This window comes from Megascapheus bottae, chromosome 1 (genome assembly GCF_031878675.1).
Source record: "Megascapheus bottae isolate mThoBot1 chromosome 1, mThoBot2.hap1, whole genome shotgun sequence".
Lineage (NCBI taxonomy): Eukaryota > Metazoa > Chordata > Mammalia > Rodentia > Geomyidae > Megascapheus > Megascapheus bottae.
Window position 1 is genome coordinate 39,117,967 of NC_143509.1, and position 10,399 is coordinate 39,128,365.

Genomic DNA, 10,399 nt, shown 5'->3' on the forward strand with positions numbered 1-10,399 from the left:
AAAGAGTCACATATGTATTGCAATATACCTTTACAATTAATTTCTACTTTTTAATTTCAGTTTTTGTTATAAATATAGGATCTGAAAGCTAGAAATGAATTATTTGATTCTGTATCTCCAATTGGGCAAGCTTTAAAAGGCAATCATGAGAGGACTATTTGTGAAGAGAATTATGAGATGACCATGAACTGTTTATTTTTCAATTTTAACAGAGATTCTACATTTTGTTAACTGGACTTCCAGTAGCAATTGGCATCACTCTGGTAAATGTATTTATTGGTAAGTTCTCCTTCATTGTGAACACCAGCCAGTTGTTAGATTTCTAAAACATTTGTGCATTTACTTTTAAATAGAAATTATTAATAGTAAAATAAAACTTTAGACAATAAAGCACAAGGAAGCCAAAGATAAATTCATCCTCAGAATTTATTAGAATTATTGTGATCCTCTAAAAATTAATGATACTAAAGATAGTAAACATTAGATTTTCATGGGAAATGCTGCTGTTCAGAATACTTCCATCACCTTGAGTCCTAAAATATTTTATTTAGTAGATATATGCAAGACCAGAAGAAATAATGTTTTACTATGTCTTGTAATATCATGTAGAAACAGCTTGGCTGTGGTGGTACATATCTGCTATGGTACTGGGGAGGCAAGAGGATCATGAATTCAAGGCCAGCCTGGCCTACATAGACTGACCAATAAGAGGGTGAGAAGGTGCAGTGCTCATCGATAATACCTTATGCCCAGAAGATGTTAAAAAGTATCCAACAAATAAACTTTTTTCAACTAGATCAGAGTGAGTTTACAAAATTAGGTAAGGAAAGAAGAAACTAAACCACAGAAAGTCTTTGCTTATTGGTAACACTGCTGTGGGGCTTGGCACAATGATTTGTACTTGTAAATACAGGTATGCAGAGGCAGAGGCAGGGGTGGGGCGCTTGATTAGAGGCTAGCCTTGAGCAAACATATGACCCTATCCAAAAAATAAAGCCTACAGAGCAAAGATCATGTCTCAGAATACTTGCTTACAAGGTTCGGTGTTCAGTCCTCAATAATTATCCCCACCCAAGGAGAATTAATATAATAAATTCAGTTTTCTCTTACCAGGGGAAGCTGAATTAGCAGAAATCCCAGAAGGCTATATTCCAGAACACTGGGAATATTACAAGGTTTGTAAAGGTCTTTGAATTATCTTCTATTAGCTGTTCTGTGAGTTAGGCTATTATGGTAGTTTTTTTGGTTTTGGTTTTGGTTTTTATGGTGTGACCACCGGTGTGTGGTCCCATCCTTGTGGTTATTGGCTAGGGATCATCAGGTGACATCATACGATGACAACCACCTGTGTGTAGTTGTAATCACCTGCATGTGGTGTTTGCCTTTAAAAGCTCAGCCCCACTGAAGCTTGGGGCTGTTCACTATTAGTCTGAACCTATAATACCTGGCCAACTGAAATGGCTTTTTTTGGTGGTGGTGGTAGTGGTAGTGGTAATACTGAGGAAATGGTCATTTTAACTAATAGTCAACTAGAAAATCAAAATTTTTGTTCAGAAACTAATTTTAAATAATGTTTTCTTGTAGCATCCTATATCAAGATGGATTGCTCGTATTTTCTTTGACAGCCCTGAAAAGACTTATGAAAAAACATTGGCTATACTGCAGATAGAAGCTGAAAAGACTGACTTACGGTAGGAAAAGGGGTGGGAAAAAATTGTTTTCTTCTATTGCAACCCACAAGAAAAAAAGCATAAAAGTTTCAGTTCTATTGTAAATAGATGCAGGGAGGAAAAAGAATTAGCCTTGCCAGAGTGACCACTGGGACATGGTTTCTTTCAGATTCAAAGGAATTTTTAAAAATAATTTGTTGTTTTATGTAGGAAACAACTGTGCCCTGGCACTACCCAGTTTCCTTCCATCTCTTGGCTAGTTTCATCTCATTTTTATTAATGACCCCTACTTAAGAATTTCTTATTCCTAAAGAAAATACAATGTATTTAAGAAATATATTTAAATTGTTCATGACTTCATACCAAGTGAGATAGTGAGAGATCATTCAATTAACTTTAAAAAAGAAAAAGGAAAGAAATACATTTTGCAACATAATTTAGAAGTATAGATGCTGGTGGAATCATCTTTTTTTTTTTAATATCAACCTTACCAATTTATTCTCTTCCTAAGTTTTTATTCTCTTCCTAGATCTCTTTCAGAGAAAAATGTAACTATGTATATGCATACATGTATCATATTTATTATACATATACATGCATGTGTATGTTTGTATACATGTATATATATAATACTGAGCTTTGACATGCATAATTCATTTTCAGGTAGAGTAAGCAGTAAAATTACACTTCATTCTTTTGAAATATTAAATCAGTGCTATGTGTAAATCTGTAAAACTCATCCAGTCAATTGAATCCACCCAACCTCCTCCATAACACCTGCCAACTTATCAGACGTTTTGTACAATCATTGGCTCTTCTGAGGAAGCTCATTGCAGGAGGAAGCATGGTGGAACAGGACACAAAACCTATATCAGGCCCTTAAAAACAGACACAAAGGAGGAAGTTCACTTACTGTATGACCAATTCTTAAACTAGATTTAATAGTAAGATTATTTACATTTTTTGGAACTAAAAACCAAAGAAGTGAAGATTCTTACAAAGAAGCAGGACTAAAAGGAAAGGAATATAGTCGATTGAAAAAGTATAGTCCCCTCACTGAACATAGTTTCTCCGACACATTAGCACCCTGAGTATGTATTCTTGGTTCTCCAACTCAGAAGCTATTCCTCCCTTACAACCTGAAAAGTGTCTGAAACCAACCCAGTGGAAAACTGTAGGTATTCTAGGAGATCTCAGAACTTACGAAGTGGCCAAGTATCTGGGGTTCAAACCTGTAACCCTTTTTTTTTTTAAATATAATTTTATTGTCAGGGTGATGTACAGAGGTGTTATAGTTACATATAAAAGATAGTGAGTACATTTCTTGCCAAACATTGTTATTCCCTCCCACGTTTTTCTCCCATTTCCCCTCACCCCAACCCCTGTCCCATAAGTTGTAGAGTTCTTTTCCTCACCCTTCGTCCTTTGTCTCACCATTTTGTTGCTCCCCTTCCTTTCTTTAATTCAAATAAACATAACATACAATACATCAGTTACTAGAATCAGATACAGTAACAACAGTGGTAAACCACAGGGGGAAAAATACAAAAGAAAAAAAGAAAGAACTTTACATAGTACATTAAAAACAAACCACTGAGCCAGGAGTTTAGCCCAGTGGTAGAATGATTGCCTAGCATGCATGAAAACCTTGGTTCGATTCCTTGGTACTACATAACATAGAAAAAAAGCCAGAAATGGTGCTGTGGCTCAAGGACAGTGCCTAGGCCCTGAGTTCAAGGTCCAGGACTGGCAAAAAAACAAAAACAAAACAAGACAACAAAACCAACCACAAAACAACTCCTCATTTCCATATCCTGGAGTTCATTTTGCATAACATCTTATATGGTCGTATATACGTAGCTATTGAAACTTTATGATCCACTGATAGGAAAATCATAGACATCTACTAATTATTAAAAGTGAGGGAAATCAAGCTGGGCATGGTGGCTCATGCCTGTAATCCTAGCTACTCAGGAGGCTCAGATGTGAGGATCGAGGTTCAAAGCCAGCTGGAGCACAAAGGACTTTAGACTCTTATCTCCAATTAACCTCTAGAAAACAGGAAGTAGAGTTTGGCTCAAGGGTAGGGCAGTAGCTTGAGCTGAAGAGCTCAGGGACAATGCCCAGACCCAGAGGTAGGGTGGTAGCCTTGAGCTGAAGAACTCAGGGACAGTGCTCTGTCAAGTTCAAGCCTCATGACACCCCCCCCCCAAAAAAAGAGAAACCAATGCAGTCTGTTTCTTTGGTTTGATGTCTTTTTTATTTCAACTAATATATATGGTGAACTTTCTGTAATAGTGTGCACCCCATTCATTTTAGTGGCTGCACTGTATATTTTGAATGAATGTCCACTAGGGGGCATGTGCGTGTGTGTTTCCAGTGTGTGTGTGTGTTTCCAGTCCTAGGGCTTAAATTCAAGATCTGGGCATTGTCCTTGAACTTTCTCAAGGCTAGCGCTCTACCACTTGAACCACAGCACCACTTCTGTTTTTTTTCTGTGTATGTGGTACCCAGGAATCAAACCCAGGGCTTCATGCATGCTAGGCAAGTGCTCTACCACTAGACCAAACTTCTGGTACCTCTGTCCATTAGTTTCTGAACCAGTCCCCTATTGTTGGTATTTAGGTTCTTTTATGTTTAAGACAGTTTTGCTGATAAAATACTTGAAATTTTTTATTTTATTATTTTGATTTTGTATATCTATTAGTTATGTATATCTCTCTGTAAATTACCTGTTTGTCTACTAATAAATTAGTCTCTTTTGATTTTATTGCAGATGTGTTTTCCTAGCTAATTATGTTTTGTTTCAAATAAATATATACTGATAGCTAATCCCCAGTACTGGAAATTCATCCCTGGTTTTTGGACATTCTGCAGTCTACCATTTCAGCCATATTCTAGTCCTTATGTATTTTTGAACTCTTACTATATACTATATTTGTATATATGTATATATATATACAAATAGATATTTATATATAGTATATATATACTATATTTGACTTTATATGTATTTAAATGTATAGTTATTGATAAATTTTTTAAATAATTTTATTACTGTTATGTTTTTCAATCTTTGTCTTTAGCTTCTAGGTTTAGTGTCATGCAGAAAACCCTCTTGGTAGTTAAATAAGTAAATACCTTATTCTAAAACTACTTTTTAAAATGTTCTTGTTGGGGGCCTGGAATATGGCCTAGTGGTAAAAGTGTTTTGCCTAGCATGCATGAAGACGTGGGTTCGATTCCTCGGTACTGTATATATAGAAAAGGGCTGGAAATGGTGCTGTGGCTCCAGTGGTAGAGTGCTAGCCTTGAGTAAGCCCAAGGACAGTGCTTAGGCCCTGAGTTCAAGGCCCAGGACTGGCAAAAATAAATAAAATGTTCTTGTTGGAATTAGAGAGATTGCTAAGCAGTAGACCATATGCTTAAAATGCATAAGAGTCTGAGATCAGTCCACAATACTGGGAAACATGTTTTTGTGTTATGTTAGTAATTTTAAATGTATCTCAGTGGTAGTATGATGCACTCATTAAATTCACTGGGTGTGTGACAGAGCACACACCAGTATAACTACCACCCCTAGCATGGTTTTGTTCACTTTGTAATGTTCTTGTGTACTTCTGCCCATCCAGTCTAGTAAATGTTCATCCTTTACTCTTAACTCTAAGCTCCCAATGATCTACTTTCTTCACTCTGTTTTAAATTTGTGTTTTAGAAAAACAGCTATAGACTAGGTGGAGGAAGCTCATTACTGTAATCCTAACTACTTGGTGTCAGGGTCCTTTGTCCCCGGTCCCCCTCTACTAGTAGGGGGATGGGGAAAAACACACCCCGACCAGGTCAAGTCTGGAGAGGAAGGGCCCAATGTCTTCCCGCACCCAGCCTTCTTACCCCGGAGCACAAACAGAGACGCTATGCAGCTTCATCAAGGCAGGAAGATCTGTCTCCCATTATTCCCTAAATCCCTCCTCCTTATATTGGGTGAGGGAACCTATCAGTATACAAGATGGACAGGACAAAGAGATCCACGTGTTTTATCCCTACTACAAGCCTCAGCAGAAAGTTATTAGACGTGGTGTTACTCGGCCCCCAGCACTTGGGAGGCTGTAAGCACTTTAAAAACAGAATAGCAACATGGTTTGTGCTTAGTGAAAGAAGACTTCTGAATGTCAAGAATATACCTTTGAATTCCACTTAAATGAACAGATTCTAAAATTCCTCAGATAGAGATCCTAAACAGTTGCAAAACAAATCAAAGACAATGATTGTCAAGATTCAGGTGAAAATAGAATATCCACCAAGTTGCGACTATAGAGGAGAGAACTAATTATCAGTTCAGGTAATAGTTTGGTGATGTTCCATGGCTAACTACATAAATGTAGATACTGTGTACATACATAAATATGTAGACAGTATGTATATGCTATCTACATAAATGTAGATAGTAAAAGCCAAAATAATCACTAAATTTTGCTTATAAACACAGCCAGATATCTGTACATATATAAAAGCAAAGATATTCTAGTGGTTGTTCTTTATAGAAATTATTTATTAAGTTTCTAACTTGAAGTGCTGCCATCACAGTATTGTCTTTCCTTTCCTTCCAGGTTAAAGGAAATGGAAGCACGAAGGCTGATGCGTTCCAGGGGTGATGGACCCTGGTATCAATTTCCAACCGTTGACAAGTCGCTTATTGATTATTCTCCAAAGTCATCTCCTGACAACTGATTATTTCTCTAAATACAAAGTGTATTCTCTCAAGTTGAAAATAAATAAGTATGTCTGTGTTTTTGCTCTGTGTTTTAAAAAAAAAAGCTTTTTCCATTCTTCTTTTTCTCAATGATGGTTCAGACAGGTTTTTTATTTGGGAATTTCAGCTTCTTGTTTCTTTTTAAGAAAGCTTAATATGCAGTAATAAAACCTGGAAGCCAAGCCTGGTGGCATGTGCCCTGCAGCTACTTGAGAGAGAATGGTTGGTAGCGTGTGCCTGTATCTCAGCTACTTGAGAGATAGTGGTTGGAGAATAATGTTTTGCAGCTAGTAAACAGAAGTGTGAATCTCTATCAGACAAACTAGAAATGTAAACGGACCAGGGCCAGGGCTCAAATGGTAGAATGCCTTCATAGCACTGAGTTCAATCCACAGTATTGCAAACAAAGAAGGAGAAGGAAAAGAAACTGGAAGAGAAAGAAAAAGAAAAGGAAATCCTGGCAAAATAGCAATCTAAATTCCTGAAGTTGCAGTAGCTTTGACAGATTTATCTTGCAAAAAGAAACTAGAGAATTATGTAACTATGCTAAGTATATTAGGAAATATAGTTACTTATACATGTGCAATGCATACATCTGGACTTTTCAGGAGTGTCGTGGGATTAAGTTGTCTTAGAAACACTGAACCAACCATATAAAACATGGAAGCATATTAATAAGTTTTTAATGAATAATTCTTTAAGTTTATAATGTATATTTTCTTAATCTGAATATCATTCTTTGTAAAACAGTACTCAAGCATTTCTCTACTTTTAAAAAATTAACATGAGTTAATTGTATAAAGATGTTCTACTGGCCAGGAGTGTAGCCTGGTGGTAGTGTGCTTGCCTAGCATGCACTAAGTCCTGGGTTTGATTCTTTGGTACCACAGAACATAGAAAAAACCAGAAGTGATGCTGTGGCTCAAATGGTAGAGTACTAGCCTTGAGAAAGTCCCAACAACAGTGCCCAGCCTCTGAGTTCAGTCCCAAGGAGTGGCAAAAATAAAATCTGCTGTAATAGTTATATAATATTTATAATGTACTTTCATCAGTTACCCCATCTATATCATTCATTCTTCCTCTTTTTTTTCTCCTTTTTTAAGTTTTCAAGTGGGCTTCACTATGCTTTCAATCATACATGCATTTATGTATGTAATGCCATTATATTATTCATAAACATAATTAAAACCATATTTGTATCTTTGAATTTATCTTGCTTGGTCAACATGATGAGCTCCCCTTTTCCTGCAAACATCTCATTCTTTTTTTTTTTTAATTGTATGTTATTGTCGGGATAATCTGTAGAGGGTTTACAGCTATATTCATCAGGTAGTGGGTACATTACTTCTCAAACATTGATAGCCCTTCTCATGTTTTTGTCCCCCATTCCCTCTTCCCACCCCCTCCCAATCATTTTTATTGCTGAATAATGCTTTGTTCTTGGGTACCTGGGCTGTTTCTGTATTGTGGGTATTGTCAATAAGTGCTACTGTAAATGTGAGCATGCTGGTACCTCTCATGTTGATTTACTCCTTCATTTACATGCCAAATATACATGTAGCAGCTTCAGAAACCTCCATTAAGTGATTTCCATGATTGCACCAAGTTACGTTCTAACAACTGTGTATGAGTTATGTTTACTCACATACCTTGCCAGTATTTCTTTTCTTGATGACTTAGCCTTTGTGACTGGGGTGGGAGAATCTCAAAGTTGCTTTGATTTGCATTTCCTTTATGGCTAAAGATGAACATTTTGCTGTGTATTAGCCATTTGTACTTGTTTTGGGGGAGGAGGGATCCAATGGCTTGAACTCAGGATCTGAGCTTCTTTTGCTCAAGGCTAGCTTGCTACCACTTGAGCCACAGTGACACTACCAGCTTTTTCTAAGTAGTTTATTGGAGATAAGAGTCTTCTGGGGCCAGGAGTTTGGCCTAGTGATAAGAGTGCTTGCCTAGCATGCATGAAGACCCAGGTTTGATTCCTCAGTACCACATAGAAAAAAGTCAAAAGTGGTTAAAGTGGCAGAGCTGTAGTCTGGAGGAAACCTAATGACAGTGCTCAGGCCTGGACTGGGGAAAGAAAAAAAAAATAGTCTTCTGGGTTTTTCTGCCTGAGCTAGCTTCAAAGTTCTATCCCTGAGATCTCAGCCTCCTGAGTAGCTAGGATTGCAGGCTTTGTACTCCTTTTTATTAACTGAATATTTGTTCTTGAGTTTAATTATTTGAACTCTGTATTTTGAGTATTAATCCTTTGAGCAATAACTTCCAAACATTTTCTCTCATTCTATAAATTTTTCATTCTGTTATTTTTTTTCCTTTGATATCTAGAAATTTTAGTTTGATGCAATCATGTTTGTCAATTCTTGTTCTTCTCTGAGCAATTGGTGTGCTATTCAGAAAAGATATTGTTCGTTCTCCACCTCTATTTCCAAATGCTTTTCTGTGTTTTATTTAGTAATCTCAAAGTTCCAAGGCTAACGTCTTTGTTTTGACTTGATTTTGGTTTCGTACAACATGACAGGTGGGGATCTCGTTTCATCCATATGTGGCCATTTTCCTCCAGTACTATTTCTTAAAGAGACTTTAATGTATATTTTTGGGATTCCGGTGACTGTCGCTGTGTGAGTACATTTCACTGATTTTTGTATCCGTTTGTGTGCCAATACTATATTCTTTTGTTACTATGGCACTGTTACGTAGTTTGAAGTCCAGTGTTAGAATGCCTCCAGCATAATTCTTTTTTACTCAGGACTGCTTTGGCTAGCCTGGCTCATTTCTGCTTATATATGAACTTTGGAACTTTTTTTTATTTCTGTGAAGAATGACTTGAGATTTTGGAGGGAATTGCATTGAATTTATAGATAGCTTTTTGCAAGATAGTCACTTCCATAATATTTTTTATCTGTCTTCTAATGACTTTTTTTTTCAGTTTCTTCAACATTTCATAGTGTTCATTGTAGAAGTTTCCTTTCTTATTATAGTTCTTTTTGAGGCTGTTGTGAATTTCATTCTTTCCCAATTTATTTCTCAGCCTGTTTGCTGTTGGTATATAGAAAAGCTACTGATTTTTAAATGTTAACTTTATGTACTGTTACTTGGACTAAAGTATTAGGAGATTTTTTAAAGCAGATCTTTATAGTCATTTAAGGGTAGAATTGTTTTATTTGCAAATAGGAATACGTTACTTCCAATTTTAATTCCTTTTGTTTATTTCTTTGCTCTTTTTGCTAGGAATTCAGGCACTATATTGAGAAAAGGTGGGACAGTGGACATTCTCTTGTTTCTCTTGTTAGAGGTATCAGCATTTTTGTTTTCCAAGCATTTAGTACAGTGTTGGTATATAGACCTTATTGTTTTGTTATACATTCTGTCTGTCTAATTTCTTTAGAGTGTAATGAAGGGATGTTGATTTTTTGTGAAACTCTTCTGCATCTATTGAGATCATATAGTTTTTGTCCTTTATTCTGTTTTATGTGCTATATTATGTTGATTTGCATATGTGGAACTAGTCTTAACATCCCTAGAACAAAACCAACATGGTTATGATTTATGATCTATTTAATGTGTTGTTGAATCTGGCTTGCCATTATTTTATTGAAAATACTGCACCTATGTTCATGCAAGTAATTTTCTCTTTTTGTTGTTGTATTAACTGAATTTGGTATCAAAGTCATATTGGCTTTATGCAGTGAGTTTGATAGCTTTACTGTTTTATGGTATAGTTTGAGGAACATTAATGTTCTTTAATAAAAGTTTCCAAATTTAGCTTTTCAGAATTGGGCTTTCCTTTGGGATAAAACTTTACTTTTGTTGATTGTTATAGATCTATTTAGGTGGTGTATATTCTCCTGGTGAAGTATTCCTTGAAATCCTCTAAATTTCATTGGTGCTTGCTGTATTATTTCTTTTCTCATATACTCTTAAAGTTTACTGGAAATTTGGCTAGTAGTAAAGTGCTTGCCTACATGCACAAAGACCC

The 10,399-nt window shown here is 36.1% G+C and overlaps 1 protein-coding gene across 1 annotated transcript in view; it reads left to right on the forward strand.

The window, feature by feature from the left end:
• Positions 1-10,196, forward strand: part of Ndufb5 (NADH:ubiquinone oxidoreductase subunit B5) — a 33,914-nt gene extending 23,718 nt beyond the window's left edge. Inside the window, exons 3-6 of the mRNA XM_090342472.1 lie at positions 213-279; positions 1,114-1,175; positions 1,585-1,691; positions 6,278-10,196. Coding sequence (XP_090198598.1) covers positions 213-279; positions 1,114-1,175; positions 1,585-1,691; positions 6,278-6,398 — 357 coding nt within the window. The 3' untranslated portion in view covers positions 6,399-10,196. The remainder of the gene's footprint in view (positions 1-212; positions 280-1,113; positions 1,176-1,584; positions 1,692-6,277) is intronic.
• Positions 10,197-10,399: the final 203 nt, after the last annotated feature.